Source organism: Coturnix japonica, chromosome 1 (assembly GCF_054131305.1).
Source record: "Coturnix japonica strain WE chromosome 1, WE-NBRP24, whole genome shotgun sequence".
Lineage (NCBI taxonomy): Eukaryota > Metazoa > Chordata > Aves > Galliformes > Phasianidae > Coturnix > Coturnix japonica.
The window spans coordinates 105010485-105029779 of NC_140663.1; the positions used below are offsets into that span (position 1 = coordinate 105010485).

The 19295-nt window shown below is 34.0% G+C and overlaps 1 protein-coding gene across 44 annotated transcripts in view; it reads left to right on the forward strand.

Annotated features, from left to right (window-relative positions):
- Nucleotides 1–19295, forward strand: part of DMD (dystrophin) — a 1121556-nt gene that overhangs the window by 440007 nt on the left and 662254 nt on the right. For all 44 annotated transcript variants that reach the window (XM_085549559.1, XM_085549432.1, XM_085549489.1 and 41 more), the window contains 4 exons: nucleotides 2347–2497; nucleotides 8257–8376; nucleotides 15728–15829; nucleotides 15933–16040. In XM_085549559.1, the coding sequence (XP_085405685.1) occupies nucleotides 2347–2497; nucleotides 8257–8376; nucleotides 15728–15829; nucleotides 15933–16040 (481 nt within the window). The remainder of the gene's footprint in view (nucleotides 1–2346; nucleotides 2498–8256; nucleotides 8377–15727; nucleotides 15830–15932; nucleotides 16041–19295) is intronic.

Below are 19295 nucleotides of genomic sequence, written 5' to 3' on the forward strand. Positions count from 1 at the left end.
TGTAGGGAGCATTTAGCAGACAAAATTTATTGAAAGTAACTATTTTTGTGTATTGGGGTGTATCCACCTACAGCAAGCCAGTGGGTTGCACCTACACCAAACAGAGGGCTCTATGAACCATTGCTCTGATTTGACACTTCACATCTTATATTATGAAGTTCTGTTTAGCAGTTTTGTGATTTAAGTTATTTTCAGCTGGGGGAAATTACTGTGGTGAAAATAGTTGTCTGCATTTTGTGACTTATCAGTGATTTTAATTAAATTTATTTATCCCATATCTTTTAGAACCTGTGTAAACTTAATACCATCCAGAGCATCCTTTGGCAGTGAATTCCATTGGCTACTTCCTACTAATTTTCTGAGGGATGGCATCTTTTTGCTGGTCTCTGCTGACTTAATCAGGGTCAACATTATTTAGATTTTCTTACTCTTGCTATAAATTAATATATTTATTTATCTTGCTCTTTTGTTCTTCTTTGAACATATTTGACCTTATCTTTTTGGTATGAAAGCAACCAGAAATGCACATAATATTAAAAGGCAAGCAGTAATTTTGAAAAATCACATAACATTGTTTTGTTTGTTTTGGTAATTTTCCTGCAATAGGTACTTTCTCCTCCCCCCCCCCCCCCTTTTTTTTTTTTTTTTTTTTTTTTTTTTAGCTGAGTAATGAGATTTTGTTTTTGTGATTTCTCTCCATTTATGACCTTGCGTATCTTTAAGGTCTGTAAAATTGCTGATGAATAAAATCAGCAGAAGACTCAAAGTGATAAGAGCTTCACAGAGTATTTTGTGTCACTATTTAATTTCTTATACAAAATAATTATAATAATAATTAAAATATAAGATAAACTAAAAAAATAAGATAAATTTTCCTATTGGATCAAAACAGATTTAGGCATCAGCTGATTATGTGTTCAAACAGCTTTCACGTCACATGTGATGTATTTATAGGTTATTATACTCGATTTAAACTTTCAGGATCCATCTTCTACTTTGGTGTAAAGAATAATCTTCTGAGCACATAGCTGTAATCCCATCTTTAAGACTAGACTGATTTGTCAATCCAAATAGAGATGGTTTATGAAGATAAGAACCACAGGACTGTCTGTCCTCTGGTAACAGCAGTGGAGCGTGAGCATGCTACAACTCAAGGGAAACTCATGTAAACAATCAGCAAAAATTAAAAAGAATTTATAATAATAGATACTATAAATGTGAAAGGGACTTAATATTTAAGAAGTCTTTTAGGAGCTCAAAATATCAGAGGAATTTTGAAACAGAGCAGTGCATTTATTTAAATGTGGTTTGAGTTGGATTTATTGTGTTCAGCATGTACTGAATAAACTTCACTGTTGCAGCAAGTAATGCATTGACATGCTGAAGTAAAACAGCCTGCTTTTTCATTTCTTCCTTCTACCTTTCCCCAGATTTAATTCTTTACGGTAAAGGGTCTCAGAGTGATAAATGGGAGGAAGGGAGGAAAGCTTAATGCCATTTACCACTTTATGAAGATTTCTACAACTTTTAAAACATGTTCAATTAAATGAAAAGATATTTTGTGTTTGAATATCATGGAAAACAGTAAACTGGATCTAAGTTTAAGACCCATAGTATGCGGAAGATGGATAATAGAAATAATTACTTGTAATTCCAGGGCTCAGCGCTTATTTCATAAGTTGCAGATTTTGTTTAGACAAGATTGAAGGATTTCTGATGTCAAGTAGGGAATGTGAAGCACTTTTTAATGGATTTCTGGTCAGATAATTTTGGAGTTATCAAAAAACTTTTTAATTTTATGAGAGCGTTCTCCATTGAATAACTGAAAATTTAGTAATCTGTGTAATACTCTTAATTTGAGGGAACCTTTAAAGTATGTGTACGGTACTGTGGGCTTTTTGAAGTTTATGGATCCAGATGATATTTTGAAATTTTGAATATCTATAATAGAAATGCACCTAGAGAATACAACTTTAGCAAAACATAAAATATATCCAGTTCCAGGGTTCAAATACTAAGGTTTTTTTTTGTTGTTGTTTTTAATTCCTGGACTGTTTCAATTTAATTGTTGCCTAATTGAGTACTATTTCAACAGATCTTCACTTATCTGCCTGAAAATATTCTTTATTTTGGCTTGACAACTAGCCTCATGAAAATCAGTTTAACAATCAAAATGCCCAAGGATGTTCTTTACAGATTTTGAGGTTGAAATAAAAATCTGTGCTGAAAAGTCTTACAGAGCTGTCATCTAGTTTACAATCTGTAATATTAACAACGATACTCAAGAGCATGTAGGGCAGACAGGTTTCCTTTATATATAAATTGAAATGTTTGTTTGTATTACAGTTTACATAAAATCCTAATGGATCTGCAGAATCAGCAACTAGCCCAGTTAGCTGACTGGCTAACGAAAACAGAGGAAAGGACAAAGAAGATAGATTCAGAGCCCTTAGGTCCGGACCTAGAGGACTTAAAGCGTCAAGTAGAGGAGCATAAGGTATGGAATGGAATTTGGGTACTGCATTCATATATAGCTTCCAAAAACTTTAAAAAGTGGATTTTTAACATTTTGAATGGATATTCCTCCTATGAGAACACAGCAGTGTAGTACGGAATCCTGGTTTAATATAGTTTTTTTGTTGTTGTTGTTTGTTTTTTTATGATTAACAGGCTTTTATGGAGCTATTGTGTCACGATTCTGACTTTTATCCTGATATAAAAAGTTTATTTTTCCATATAAACAATGCACTAGAGTACACTGGACAATTTTAGCATCCATTTGTTATACCTTATAATACAAAGCTTATCAGATTTTATATATATATTTTTTAATTTATTTAATTATTTATTTATTTATTTTCTTTTTTCATGTTGCATTTTTCCTAATGCATGCTGTAGAACTGTTCTGTAACCATAACTGGGCTGCAGTATCTTGTTAGGACTCCTGAGACTGTGAATATGTAACCATGAAGCACTATAAAATAAAATTCACACTCTAACTTTAGATAATGTATTCATGGAAAAGGAAAAACTAATAAATGAAGTATGGGAGAGAATTTGACCAATGTATTTCATATTCCAGGAGGATAAGGCTGTTCAGTTTGAAAAGGAGGGAACTGGGGAGGAAGAGACTGTAATTCATATAACATATCTTTTTTTCCTGAATTAAATCAGCTTTGTATTAATTTAAGTTTCACAATGAATGAACCTTGTTCCTAATTACCTTTGTATACTTTGTATGTACTTTGTATGTACTTTTAAGTGTCTGTGTACCTTTAGATAGATAATACCTATATTTATGTTTGTATTTGTGACAAATATGGCAATACTTTAGGAAGACACAGAGAAGTGTAAAAAATAGAGTATGAGGTGAAGGAGATGTACTGTGATAATCTATTAATGTTTCTACAGCAGTAGTTTGAAATCTGTCAAGATACAAGAGTTCTGTAGTGTCTTGACAGATTTTGACATTTCCTGCTTCATGGTCCATGTCAGTACTATAGTGTACAGGCTCTAGAGGGCAGATAATCTTCTAGAGTAAGAGGTAGAAACGTGTGAAAGGTCACGTGAGCCACTTTAGTGTTGGGGATAATTTTTCTGCATTCTGATTAAGGTGTTCTGAAGAATTATGGGAATCTAAACCTACTGCTTCCCTTTGTGCTCTTGTGCTCTCACTGCTTTGTGAGATGATAATGGTTTTCATTCTATAGATTTTCTAATGAAGTGTATATTCTGACATAAACTTTCTCCAAAAATAACATTATTATGAAGTGGTATTTGGAGAAAAAAACAAAACAAAACAAACAAAAAAGAACATAATTTAAATACAGTAATATTTTTCTGTATCTTCACAACTGAACACCTGTTTTTGCTTTCAGTTATGTATGTGTAGTTCTATGTAGGTATAGTTTCATTAAATACTTTATGCAGCACAGTGACTTACCATAATGTAAAGTACTAGAATGTTAATACCATTTTTTTATTTTTATTTTTTTTTAATTCATCTTAAAATAAGCAAAGAAACAAACAAAAAGGTCAGCATCCACCTCAGTTTTTTTCTGTCTCTCATAATTCTGGACAAGTCATGAACTATTGGGGCAGTCCTGAGGTGAGAAGACAGAAAGGCCACGATCATTTCAAATTAAACAAAGATGATAGGCTGTTATTTTTCATTGTCCTATCTCCATCTCCTTTCCTTCTCCCCCTCCTTCTCTCTTTGCTAATACCTCATTTCCACTCTTCATTTCATTTTATTTATATCCTTTTGACCTATTACTTTCCGAAATTTTATTATCCTACTTGTTTCATGGTTTTGTCCCACAGTGCAATACTTCAGTTTCTTTGCTCGGTCCAATATTATAAATAATCATCATTCTGTAATGCAGATTAGGAATCACACCTATCACTGAAATCAGGGAAGGCAAAAAACATTCTTTTCAGCATGCCTCTTAGTTCAATAGTGTGAAAGATGAATAACTTGATAGTACAGAAAAATGCTGAATGGACTGACACAGACATTTTGTTATTAGCAGGGTACATATATCTCTGGTAAGAACCCTGGAATAGTTAAGTGCATTTTGGAGCAATACTCAAACAAAGAAAAGGCTATTTGCTTTTGCTGTGGTATCTTAAGCACTTTATTAGCAGTTGTAAGGGTCCCTTATTTATGTTATTAAATGAGAAGGCTGCTTTTCAGTAAAAATCTGAGAACTATCAAATAATTGAAGCCTAGTAATATATTATAAATTCTGTTATTAAGGAAAATTGATTTTAATTAACTGATTTTATTATATCATAATTTGACATTATTATACAATTTATAATTTTTAAAAATCATATTTTCATTGCCTCACTTGGGGGGGAAAGCTTTTTTTTTAATTTATTTTTATTTTATTTTATTTTTTGAAATTATTTTTGAAAGAAAATATCATTAACTATAGTAAATATTTAGTGTTAGGATCTTGCAGTTAAAAATAAATAAATAAAAGGAAAAATGCAGAGATAAATTTATAAACTTACAAAGTGTTCAGATATCAGGGATGTGTCTTTCTTCGGGTTCTTTGATACCCTGTGTAATTGTATTCCCTTTGGATTAGATTACCTGGGACTCAAATAACTTGTGATCTGATAGACAGATGGGAATTAGAGCAGCTGTGGTGTTTTATGAGTTTTTGCAGCTGTCTCAGTGCATCAACACATATGAGTTGAAGTGTGGAAACAGCACAGGGATAGATAAAGTTTTAAGTCTCTGAAAATTTCCTCCCTCCAAGCGAGGATTGCTTTTTACAAATTTGATTTTAAATAAACTGAACTGAGCATGCTCTAGTTTTAAAACTGCCTTCTGTAAATTCCTGTTTCAACCAGTTCCTGCATACAAATCATTGTCTCCAGTGAATTTTATGGTAAAAATAGATCCTTTAATTATGAAGAACAGCCGTTTAGCTTAGGCAAATTGAACCTGGGGATTAGACAATGACTAAACTTTTTAGTTATATTGGTTTACTGACTTTGCACATCTTTCACAGTGTGAGAGGCTCACACTTTTACTCCTTGCATTTACAGAGCGTCCCTCACTCCATGGTTTTGACATATTTCATATAGCCCCTAATAAGTAAGTAAAAAACACCTTCCTGGGTGTAATCTGTGTAAGGCTTAAATAGAATAGTGAACAGAAGTAAATTGTTGTAATCCCACTCCTTCATCAAGAATTGTGTCAGGATAAAGTTGAGAAGTCTGAATTCTAAGGGCTATTTTAATAATTTGGTGTTGTTCGCAGTCCTTATGAATTACTTTATAGTCCAGATTTCTGATGCAAGTGGTAATCAGAGGCATAAAAGTCAGAACAAAGGATTCTTATGAATATATCATCTCAGAATATGCTCATGAAGGAATTAAAACTCTGAAATATCTTAGACTGAGGTTTATGCCTTAAAATCAAAAGCCTATGAATTCCTTTCCTGTTGTGTACAGCTCCGTTATGTGCTTACTATTTTTTTTTTTTCCCCCAAAAAGAACTCAAATGCTTTACAAAAGAGATGTAAAATACCTAACCTAATCTTCAGCCAGTGCATGTTCTTCATACCAAAGTGAATTATTCTACTTGAAAAAGCAGCAGAAAAATTGATATGGTGAAATTGAAATTTAACATAGTTTGTAATGCAGTTAAGTTTTCCACTGGCATGTAAAGATAGCCATTTTATTTTGCAGACTACAAACTATCATACTATGTGTGTATAAATCACCAAGGCACACTGCTAAAGTATTAAGGGCACACTCTAAGTAACAAAGTAACAAAAACTCTCAAAAGAAATTGAATAGCACTTATTCTTTTGCCTGAATTTTCAGTAGCAATGCTTTAGCTCCTGTTCTTTCAATCCCTATCTCTTGTCCTCTTGTTACATCACAGCAGAGGAAGGAGCAAATATGTCTGGCTGTTCAGCTCTCTACTTTGTGGCAGGACTTTGGCTCATTTTGTTCTCACAGAACCATAATCATGGAATCAGTGAATGGCTTTAATTGGAAGGAACCTTCAAGGTTGTCTTCTTTCACCCTCCTTTCGACTTAAAGATCATACTGCCCAGGGCGCCATCCAACCTGGCCTTGAACACCTCCAGGAATGGGGCAACCAGAGCTTCTCTGGGCAACCTGTGACACTGCCTCACCACCCTCACCCTCTGAGTTTAAAAAAAAAAAAAAAAAAAAAAAAGTTCTTATCAAAATCTTCTTTTTTTTTTTTTTTTTTAGTTTAAAGCCCTTTCCAGTCACTGTCAGACCATATGAAAAGTCTGTATCCTTCCTGTTTACGAGCTCACTTTACATTCTGGAAGGCCAAATCCATATCTCTTCAATTTAGAGTTAAGGATGTGGTGACGGACCATGTCAAGGATTTTGCAGAAGTCCAGGCATATGACATCAGTTGCCCTTCCTTTGTCCACCAATGCCACCACTCCGTTGCTTGAGGCCACCAGATTGGTCAGGCACCATCTGCCTGTGGTGGACTATGTTGGATGTTTTGGATTGACTCGTCTCACCTGTGCCTGAATGTAGATTCCAGGGGTATTTACTCCATGATCTTTCCAGGAACAGACATGAGGCTCACCAGCCTGTAGTTTCTGTGTCTTTCTACCTTTCTACCTTTCTTATAATTAGAAATGGTGTTTCCTTTTTACCAGACCCAGGGACTTCATCTGACAGCCTCTATTTTTTGAATATGGTTTATAGTGGCTTGGGAACCACATCTGTCAGTTCCTTCAGGTCCCTGGAATGAATGTGATTTGTTTCTATAGATCCGTACCCATTCAGTCTCATTAGTTGGTCTCAAACTTGCACTCCTGCATAGAAGTACAGGGACATGATAGTTATGAGAAACCTGAGAAACAGTGAAGACTTAGGCAAAGAACTTGCTGGATGCTTCAGCCGTCTCCATGTCTGTTACCATTTCTCCCTTCTGTTTTTTATTTTATTTTGTTTTAAATATTTTATTTCTAAACATAGATCATGTGTTTAGTGAAAGTGACGTCAGCTGTTTTTTTGCAGAGACTGAAGAAGTATGACAGTTCTCACTGCTCTAACAATTTAGGAATTGCTCAAATGCCAGTTTGTGCAAATTTGACATTTATTCAATTTTAGTGTTCACTATTTCACAGGTAAAACTGTCCAAACTTTTAGACTGGATACCAAAGTTGAAAGGACATTTTTTCCTCAGACATTCAGAAATTGTATAGTCCCTCTCCCAGTTTGCTTCTTTTGTTATTATTATTTTATTTTTTCAATAATTGAAAAGAGAGTGCCACATATATTCCTAATCTTGAATCACCTCCTGAGTACTTTCACAGTATGTTGTTAGTGAAGAAGTGTGCAGCCAAAGGTCACACGTTTAATGAAAAAAAAAAAAAAAGCAAAAAAAAAAAAAAAAGCAAAAAAGCATCCTTTTTAATACCATACACATTTTGAAATACCACAATATTTTAATATGCTGAATATTTCTTTAAAATGTGTGGAGCTGTTGATACATATAGATATTTCCATTATATCTGTAATTAATCACCAATATCAATTCAATGCACATTTTCACAGGCCACATTTTCAGTCTGAAATTCTGTATGAGTTATGATTTCTGAGTGTTTAGTATTGACAGGAATAGGATTACAGAGTTATTGTAGTGGGTTAGTTTTTTGTATTTGTCAGTGAGACTTCAAGCGGACAGCATTTTCTTAATTTGGAATAAATTTTCTTCCATTTGTGTTTTGATTATAGGCATTTCAAGATGATTTGGAACAGGAACAAGTGAAGGTGAACTCTCTAACGCATATGGTGGTGGTGGTGGATGAAACCAGCGGAGACAAAGCAACTGCTGCACTGGAGGAGCAGCTTCAGGTAACTGTATTGAGATAGAACTGAACTTAGGTCTCAGAGAAAGTTGTTAGTGGCTTTAAATGAAATAAGAAATCTTTGTAGCATTGAGTATATCTCAGAAGATTTTTCTGAATATGATCTTAAACATTTCTGCAGCCTGTGACTTTTGTATGGGCAGGGAAGCATAAGTATTTTGCAGAAAATAAGAAATATTTTAGGGTAACTTTTTTATGATTTCTGTGAAAATATAAATTATGTGAAGGATTGCTTAGATGAATAAAGTTTAGGAAGAAATATCAAGAACATGCAGGATTTTTAACCACTTTTTTGGAGTTAATAGTAATGTCTTTGAATCAAAACATTCTACACTGCCTTTTATTGCAAAGTCTAACAACAAATGGACAATTAATTTTGTATGTTCCATTTTCTAAACAAAATAATTTGAATATCCCTATGATGTATTTATGACAGAGCTAGCCACCTAAATGGTCTGGAAAATGTTAAACTTGACCTTTTATTTTAAGAAAGTTTAGTATTTCACTCTCAACTTCAAAGAAAAATACATATATGCAGTGCTCTTACTGTAGCTTTTGAATGAACTTAGACACAGTATTGAGACATGTTGACTGGAATTGGGAAGAATGGTGTAACTGAATAAGTGATCAGATATCCAGATCACTCCTCAAGAAGTACGTTAGTATTAGAACAAAGGGTACTTCCAATTATCTCTTTTAGAAAGAGGAAGTTGTTTCCTTCATTCTGGTTTACTGAATGAAAAAATAAACATGTTTCTGCTTTTTTTGAATCTTTAAAGGCCAAGATTTCTCTAGAGAAACTCAATACATTCAGCTGGAAGGCATGTCTGTATAACAGACAGATGTTTGTGCTGTCTAAAATCTAGCTGATTTGGATACCAATCCTAATAAATTCAATAAATTAGTAATTAGTATGGGAATTAGTGTAGATAGTACACATTTGGCTAAGCTGATTAATACTGAGAGTACAAACTGCTTCTACATCAGGGAACACAACTCAGGGAAGGAAAAAATTCAACATATACTGAATACCAATTTTTATTTCTGGTAATTCAGAATGTCTTGCTAACTACTTATATTCTCTTCAGTGGAATAAAGTAGATCCCTTGCAAACTCATGGTTTTAAAAGGATAGAAAAAAAAAAAAAAAAAAAAAAGACAATACAGCTATATCTTCTACTATGTCAAGAAGCAGAATTGATTACTTAAATTACTTATGGAAAGTCAGACAATATATCGATAAGATCGATAGAAAAAGATGTTCTAGTCATACTACTGTGATGTAGAATTCAAAGCCCTACAAAAGATGTATTTGCAACACACCTTGAGTACGTTGTGTAGCAGAAAAGACACTGGAAACTCAGACTGAGCTAAGCATCAGTAAAAGTGATTGAGGACTCTTAATATTTTTAATTTGGTGATCTATCTAAGCAAGTATTTTATGAGAACATATATAGGTTTGCAGAATGAAAAGCATATTTGCAGTTTCAATAAAAAGAACTCATACATTACAATGATGTTTATGTCCAGTTAAAAAAGCTTAAAGAATAACATGTGTAAGTGGAGCAGAACAGAAATAGTCAATTTGTAAGCGTGCTAGTGAAGAAGGTGCCTGTTATTGAGATAAAGCATGAACAATCCTTATTGTCATTGAGGAAATATATTCCTGAAATGACACAAGCAAGGGAATTCCTGAGGAAACCTATACTGAAGCAAAGTGCTCAGTACGGTATGGAGTGGTATGGAACAACCCAGCTGCTTCTATGGCTGCTTCCTTCAATCATACTCACTTAAAGAAGAATCTGAAATAGAAGTACAATAATCTCATTGCTCTGAAGTCACAGCATTTGTAACACTATTAAAAGTGTTAATAAAAACTAAATACAACCAAAAATTAATGTCACTATGCATTAGGGAGGTCTGCAAAATTTTGTTCCTTTATGGCGAGGAAAATCAGAGTCTACCTGCTCTCTTGCCAAATGTTATATTACCTTTCCTGCATGTATGGAAAGACTGTTCATATATCTTTTTCTTTCTTTCTTTCCTCTTTCTTTCCTCTTTCTTTCTTTCTTTCTTTCTTTCTTTCTTTCTTTCTTTCTTTCTTTCTTTCTTTCTTTCTTTCTTTCTTTCTTTCTTTCTTTCTTTCTTTCTTTCTTTCTTTCTTTCTTTCTTTCTTTCTTTCTTTCTTTCTTTCTTTCTTTCTTTCTTTCTTTCTTTCTTTCTTTCTTTCTTTCTTTCTTTCTTTCTTTCTTTCTTTCTTTCTTTCTTTCTTTCTTTCTTTCTTTCTTTCTTTCTTTCTTTCTTTCTTTCTTTCTTTCTTTTCTTTTTTTTTTTTTTTTTTTTTTTTCCCACAAGTCATTTGCAAATTGAATATATAATCACAGCAGAGAGATTGTGTTGGCAGGCACACCTATCAGAGCATTTGTCAGAAGTACCATGGAGCAAAGCTCATCATTTGATTATGTATCTGCCAGTCTCACTTTTAAACAAGTGTGTGCGCTGTCAGACAAAAGGCTTTCTAAGGCTGCCCGAGTGAGGTACTGGTCAGGATCAGATTTGAAAGACAGTGAACCATTTTGGCACTAGCAGTTTTGAGACTTCATTTTCACAGCAGCTGTAAATTTGTTCTGCCTTTCTATTAGAGTATTGAGGTAGTGATTTCTGCAATAGTTTCATATGCGTATATATATATACATATATATGTATGTGTATGTATGTATATATGTATGTGTTTATGTTTTAGAAATATAAATACATATATCTGTACATGTATCTGTATAAAATAATATGAAGAATTTATTTACATATTGTAAAAGTCTCAACAGGCTGACAGGAATTTACACTGGCTTCAAATGAATGCCATAGAGTATTTCAGACTTACTGCATGTGCCAAAAAACTGAGTCCTAACAGAGTCAGTTAATGACACAGAAGTCAAAAGCATCCCCCAAATTACACATAGATAAGTTAACACTGCTTGGGCAAGAAAAGTAAAGACCTATTCTTAAATTGCTTTCCCAAAGTAGTCTGAGAGATTATAGCTGGGCTGCTTGAGTGTGAATATTTTATCTTCTTTTACTTAACATCGTTTACTTGACCTATCAGAGTGATATTTTGTGAGGCTTTGTGTGTTTGTGCTGGTGCAGAGATCTGGCTGTTTAGACAGGTAACTTCTAGGTCCCAATAGTATCAATCCCAAGATTTACCATAGAGGCAGCTACTGCATAAGGCCTAAATCTGAATTTAGTACTGAGAAATCATAGGACTGTACTACCATATCAGTTGCAGTAGTCTGACTTATTTATCAAGAAAGTGTGGGAAATTGCCTTCAGCTGAGATTAATCACTAAATAACAAAAAAAGCCCAGAAGGTATGAAATTTTTACTCTAATTATACCCAGTAGACAATCAGTCCCTCAAGGACTCTTGTAGGCTAGTTGAAACTAGAGCCCTTCACAGGCCTCAGGGTTCCATACTGAAAAGAAATCTGCATTTGATGCATCAAATGGTTCTTTATGGCTAATGAAGGAATGGAATGGAGAGTATAATTTTGTGGTCAATCATATACTCATCCAGTGTACTATTCTTTGATTGGTGATGATGTATGGCTAGTTCTTGTAAAAGTACTTCAAAATAAGCAAGGAAGTTTTCTTCAAAAAAAAAAAATAAAATACATGTACTTTCTGCTTATTGTTGCACAGGGGAAATTCAGTGAATGTGCCAATCTTTAAAAAAGAAAAAAAATGATTTTGTGCATATAGACAAAAATTCTTATTATTTTGAAGAGTAGATAGCATTACTTCATAATAATAATAATAATAAAATAAATCTTTCAAAAAATCATTTTATGTTAGTTGCAGGCTTCAGTATTGTGTCTTTTTTTTGTTGTTGTTTTGTTTTGTGTTTTTTTTCTTCCACTTTTTTTATACTTCCACTTCAGTATTCCCAAGAGTTACATTTTTTTTATTCACTTTATCCTGTTCTTGTACTTGCTTATTTTGACCTTTTTGCAGACTGTTTTATCTTCTGCTTTTATAGACATAAAGAATATTCTTTCAGAGTCCTCTCAACATAAGAAAAGTTTTTTTAACATGTAGATTTCTCTGAAAATTCCAGCTAGGACCATAAAAGAGGCATTTCAAAGGAACAATAAGGAATTTTATTTTTTTTCTGGTGATTTACTTTTCCAGGTATTGGGAGTAAAACCTGTGGTGCAGCCTAATTCCCCAGACATCACACATTATGTACTGACTTACCAATATGCTATTTAGTGCATAAATGAATGGATTGATTGGGGTGGCGGGGGGGGTTGGGGGGGGGGGGGGGGTGGGGGGAGTGAGAGAGGGAGAAGGGTAAGGGGGACAGGGAATCTACCTTACATGTATTTTAGATTGCTTTCTGTTCTAACAGAGAAAACTTATATTGTTCTCATTGAAAAGAGTTTAGAAAAGGAACTGTTTATATTCTTTAACCAGCATTTGGGAAGTGAATAAAAATAAAATTCTAACTCCATTAAAAGCACATTTTCTGTTACATCTCATGTATTATCATTTCTCTCATATAAGTACCAGATTATCAGACTTTGCATCTGCTTAAAATGCTTTCAATTATGATTTAATTTTGTGTGCCCTGGTGGCGCAGTGGTAGGAATGCTGCTTTGCAAACACCGGGGCCCAGGTTCAAATCCCCCCTGTGGCGCAAGTGGTAGAAGTGCCCCTCTGCTACACAGAGGCTCGAATCCCGGGGGTTGGGCTCGATGATCTCTAAGGTCCCTTCCAACCCGCACAAGACTATTATCTATTATCTATTAATTTTCTGTGGTGTAATTTATTTAGATCTAAATCTGTATTACTAGTGAAGAGATGTCTGGTCTTGAAAAGATATTTTAATTTTATCCTAAGCTAGTGGGGAAAAAAGGGCATAGTATTTTGACTTGGACCTTGTTAAGTAATGACATACAGGCCCTTCTTATAACTTTATTGAATCATGATTTTATTAGTAGTTGCCTAATAATAATTACTCTGAATTGTGGAAATTATAAGGAAAGACTGTTTCAAAGAAGAAGCATCTGGACTGTAAGAAATAATGTTTGTGAATTCTGAACTGGTAATTAGCAAGTAAAGAAACATAGAATAGCTTGGGTTGGAAGGGACCTCAAGGATCATGGAGCTCCAGCCCCCCTTATGCCCCCCTAAACAAGCAGGGTGACCAGCCTCCGCATTTACTAGACCAGGTTGTCCAGCACCCCATCCAGCGTGGCCTTGAACACTTCTCAGGATGGGGCATCCACAACCTCTCTGGGCAGCTGTGCCAGCACCTCACCACTCTCTCTATAAGGAGCTTCCCCCTGACATCCAACCTAAACCCTTCTCTCCTTAAACTTAAAACCATTTTCCCTTGTCCTGCTATTATCTACCCTTTCAAATGGTTGAGAGCAGTAGTTTTCAATAAAAGGAAGATGACTTTTTTGTTGTTGTTGTTTTTGTTTTTGTTTTTTCTGCAACTGTTCTGTATCATGGAATTTGATAAATACATTTAATGATGAGTGGGTGAACTGAGCAAGTAAAACATTGTACTCTGCTTCATTATAGGTTGAAGGCAACCACGTTCATAACTTGAACTTCTTTGTGTCTTTGTTTGAATTGGAAATTTTTGATCACTTTGTTTTATGACAAACTAACACTAAAATTTGTTTTAATATAAAATAAATGCAGTTCTGAGATTTAAAAAATTATTTAAGTTTGGTCTAGTTCTAATTAGGAAATATAGTAAATACTCATTATGTAATTCCAAATATAAATGGAAACCATTATCCTTAATGCTAAGACTAATACAAGGAAAAAAGCATTTTTGCAAAACCTACTTTCTCAAAACCTACTTCGTAATGATGGTTTAGGTGACTGAAATGTGACATTTTGCTATGTAATTATGTTAAGCTGTGTCGCAGTTTAGCTTTATTGGATTTGCTGATCAGAGATGATTTTCGGTGTTCTAAACTGAGTAATTATCTAAAATGATCAGACTGAATGTCATCATAACCACTTTTATTATTTAAGATTTATTATGGTTTGAGCCTTCAGTAAATGAAAGATTTAGAAGCTGCTTACTTTTTACTTGGACGTAACATTGTTAAAGCCACAAATTCAAGCAGTCTTACCATCTGGTTCCTAGGAAGATAAAATAGAATTTAAGTTCCTGACAGAAAGTAGAGGGATGTCTCTTCTATGTATGATTCAATTGGATGCATTATTTTAATCCCTTGATTTCAGAAATCCTTTCTTTTTTTTTTTTTTTTCTTTTTTCTTTTTTTCCCACCACAATTAAATTATAGACCCAATAAATAAAAATAAAAAATTAAAAATAAATACAAAAAATACAAAATGTGAGCAAATAAGAAAATTGGGAAAACAAACAAGCAAAAATAACATTATTTTTCCTCCTGTTAATACATACTCAATAAAAATAGGGGAAAAGAATATACGGTAATATCCTGTATTCTACAGAAAGATAACTTATTTGAGAAGAGCTGAAAATTTTGCATATGGTGCTCAAGAGTGATAAAATTATTGTAGATTGTTGCAATACAAGTTTTATATTACCATGCATCATCATGCCTGTAGTGTTAACCAGGAATTTTTTCAATGAACAGGGTTAGGAAAATGAAATAATGTGGTAATGTTTTCTTTAAAATAAGTAAAAGAGAACAACATAGCATTTTTCACAACTTTAAAATGCATATAGTGGCATATGCTAGAAATATACAAAAAACCTCATGTGTATGTAAATGTATGCTAATGTTACCTTCTAGGATTTTTTTTTCTCCTATGGCAAAATTGTAAAGGATAAAATAACTAAGGTCACCTACATTGAGAAAAAAATTGAAAAAACAGATAATTTATTGATGTGATCAACAGTATGAGACACTAAAATTATGTTTCAAGCGGTTACCTTTTTGGTTATCACAAAATTTTGGATTTTTGTTTTTTTTTATTTATTGAAAGAGTGAAAAAGAACATAGTATTGGAGATTAAATGGAAAAATGTACCTTTATGTTAGCATTAAAATTTTCTCCTTCTTTCCACCTCTATTACTTTTCCTGTTCCCTCAATTTGAGTCTTATCTCAAACAGTTGTAAAACTTATTTCAGTGTGACATATAATTTATTTTAAGGATTTAAAATAATAAAAAGTGAGTTATCAAAACATTTAAATATTTTAATATATCAAAATATATTTATTTTATATATTAATATTTATATATATAAAATAGCTAGGAAGATCATGTTCCTTTGTCATACGAGGTAGAAACAACCATTTATTGTATTAAATTTTGTCTTTCTAGCACTTTGGATGTCGGTGGGCAGCCATCTGCAGATGGACGGAAGATCGATGGGTCCTTCTGCAAGATATTCTTAGAAAATGGCAGCACTTTGCAGAAGAGCAGGTGAGTACTGTTAGTAGTTACAAATTGAAACGTTCTTGTGAAAACTGTACTAGGAATGGCCCAACGGGTGTGGTTTATCTTGTTCTCTCCAATTTTCTTTCAGTGCCTTTTTGATGCATGGCTTACTGAGAAAGAAGACGCACTTAGCAAAATCCAGACAAGTGACTTTAAAGATGAAAATGAGATGCTGACTAGTCTGCGCAAATTAGCTGTATGTATTTTTTATTGTCCTACATTGTGCTCAGTTTATCCATTCATGAGTCTGTCTTGCATGGTTTTATACTCTCTTAGACGTTATGCTTTAACAGAATATGTATTTCTTTCCCCGAGAATGCTTGTTATCTTTAATGTCATTAATTATTTGGTCCATGGTCTTGCAGATAAGGTTATTGGAAAGGACAGATAAATTTCTAGTTTGTCTCTTCTATCGAAAGTTTTTGAATTGAATTAGTATTAGCTTGTAACCATACCTCAACTGTGTTTCAGGAATCTGTTTACGCTTTTCACTACACATTCTGCCTCATTCTTCAGAAATACTATAAATTCATCATCTTTATGGAGGGAATGTCATTCAGATTGGCTTAGAAATACGCCTTTCTTGTAAAGATGTGAAACTTGGCACATCCTAGACTTGGAAATGGTTCTATAGTGTTAGGACATTTGAAAAGAAAGTAATTTGTTAGACCTTGTTTTATACAGAAGAATGATTTTTTTATGCATGCAGTAGATAACAAACAGTCATGTCTATGCTTTTGTTAAAGTGGGGAGATTATTACTGTGACTAGGACCTAAAGTCTTCTCTTTGAACAGCTTTTATTACTTATTTTGTCAAATAAAAAAAGGAAAAGTTTGGTACTTTCCAGAATTTTTTTGGAAATATACCAAGAAGAAAATTTGTATCCGGACAAGGACAACAAAGCTGGTGAAGGTCTAGAGAACAAGTCTTATGAGGAGCAGCTGAGGTAACTAAGGTTATTTAGCTTTGAGAAAAGGAGGCTCAAGGAAGACCTTACTGCTCTCTACAAATACCTCTAAGGAGTTTGTAGTGAAGTGAGGGTCAGTTTTTTCCATATCCTGCCCTTAAGTTCTGTAGCCTCTAAAATGAAGACAGTAGTGTTACTTTTTTATAAAACATGCTAAGATCTACTGTAACAATACGCAAAGAGTTAATTCAATAAACGAATCATATTAATTCAATTAACATATATTTAATTTTTCCACTTGCTTCACGTGCATTAAGTGAATTTCTTATTAGAAGAAATAAATAATGCATAATGTTAACACTAATTCTTACCAGAATAAATCTCTCACAAATAAAATAATTATTTTACAACAGATGTTGTTCATTAGAATATTGCATTGAGCAAAGAATGTTTTTAGCAATGTTTAAACAAAGCAAAAAAATAACTACAGTAAAAACTTGAAAATAAACTTACAAAAGCACAATATTCAGAAATGAAGAAATTGCTTTTGAACATTTTTAATGTTCCAATACCGGAGTGTACAACATGCACTTGATGGAAGTAGAGACTGAATTATTTGATAATTAATTTAAAAAAGCAAACAGTCCTGTTTATTCTATTGCCAACAGCTAAATGACAAATGTTGTTAGCTCAAGGTCTTTTCCTTGTTCTGGAAAAAAATCAAAACTAAAACTTATTAATTACTATAAAACACTGGCACATTTCAGTAAGAAAATGTGAATCCTTTAGTATGGTTATACAGGTTATCTGAAATCACAAGAGAGAATTAGGTAGTAGTAATCAGTAGGTTTGCCTTCCAGTTGAATGTTGACTCAAAGAGGTTGTACACTGGAGATTCCAGGCTCCTAGCTGCATGGCTTGTTATTTGCACAGTCAGGAGAGTTCCTAGAACTCCCCAGACTTCTGGGCTCCTTAGGAGACATGACTGCTGCATAATCAGGGCTTGCCAAGATCTGAAAAAGATGCAAAATATATGGTTCTTCAATCCTGACAAAACTAAGCTATTTTTGTAGAATCATAGAATTAATAAGTTTGGAAGATACCTCTGAGATTATCCTGTCATTTTCCTTCAGTGCTTTCATATTTTTTTCACCATACTTAAGGATTAAACACTATTTTTCTATAAATCTTTCTCTCCCCCCCCCAACACCCTCCTTCCACTATTAATATGCATTGTATGAAAAATACAACAAAACTTCAGAGAACCTTTGTTTGAAATGTTGATATAGTTGTTAATATTCATGCAGTTTAAAGGTTATAAAGCCACACAGCTGTTAGTTTTTTGATTTATATCACTACCTGAAGCAAGCTTTAGTGTCTGGAGTTGCTCCACCTGTCATTTTATATTGCGTTGTGAAGTGCAATCTGTCCGTTCCACTATGTCAGCTTCACCAGCAGTAACAACAGCACAGAGGTACTGGAGTTTCTAAAAAACGTTATTTCCCATTTTCTCTTCTTTACCAAGGGAAGCCAGTATGTGTAATCTTGTTGGACTTCAATAAAGCTTTCAGTACGTTTTTTTACAGTATCCTTTTGAACAAAATGTCCAGCTAGACAAATACATGGGTAAATAATTGGGCTCAAAGAGTTATAGAAAATGGGGTTACATCAGACAGGTGGCCAGTCACTAGTAAGGTTCCCTTGGACTCTGTTTTAGGGCCAGTTATTTTTAGTGTTTTAGTCAGTGATGAATATGATTATCAAGGTATACCTGAAAAGTTTGCAGATGATACTGCATTGGGCAGAGCTGTTGATACCCTTCTGTGTAGAGAGGCCTTGTAGTGAGATCTTGACAAATGGAGGGCTGGGTGATCACAAAGAGCGTGAAGTTTAGCAAGAGCAAGTCATATATTCTGTTCTTGGGATGCAGCAAGAAGAAGGCTTTGTACACAGATGAGGGGATGAGAGGCTGAACAGGCCCACAGAGAGGTACCTGACTGATGGCAAGTTGAATATGAGACAACTGTGTGCCCAGGCAGCCAAAATAGCCAACTGTAATCTGGAGCATATAAAAACCAACACTGAAAAACAGTCAAGGAAGCAGTTTTCCCTCTCTGTTCTGTATTGGTGCAGCCAGTAGGCTGAGGTGAACCCTCATGGTGGCTGCAGATCCTCACAGTGACAGGGCGTAAGGGAACCATATAGAGCTGCATCAGGGGAGGGACAGCTATGGGTTAGGGAAAGGGTCTGCACCAGAGGGTGGTGGGAATAGTACCAAGCTGCTGAAGATGAAGAAGTGTCTGGACAGTGCTCTCAGACAGGCACAGAGTTAGAATTTTGGGTGGTGCTTAGTGGAGCCTAGAATTGAACTTAATGATCCTTTGGGGTCACTTCTGTATAGGGCAATTCTATGATTCTATGGTGCACCTTCTAGGCGCTCCTTTCTTTCTAAGGTGTTTATTGTTTGTTGTCTGTTTTTGGTTTGTTTGTTTCTTTTTGTTTTTTGTTGTTGTTATTGTTGCTGTTTTGCTTCTGTCTTAATT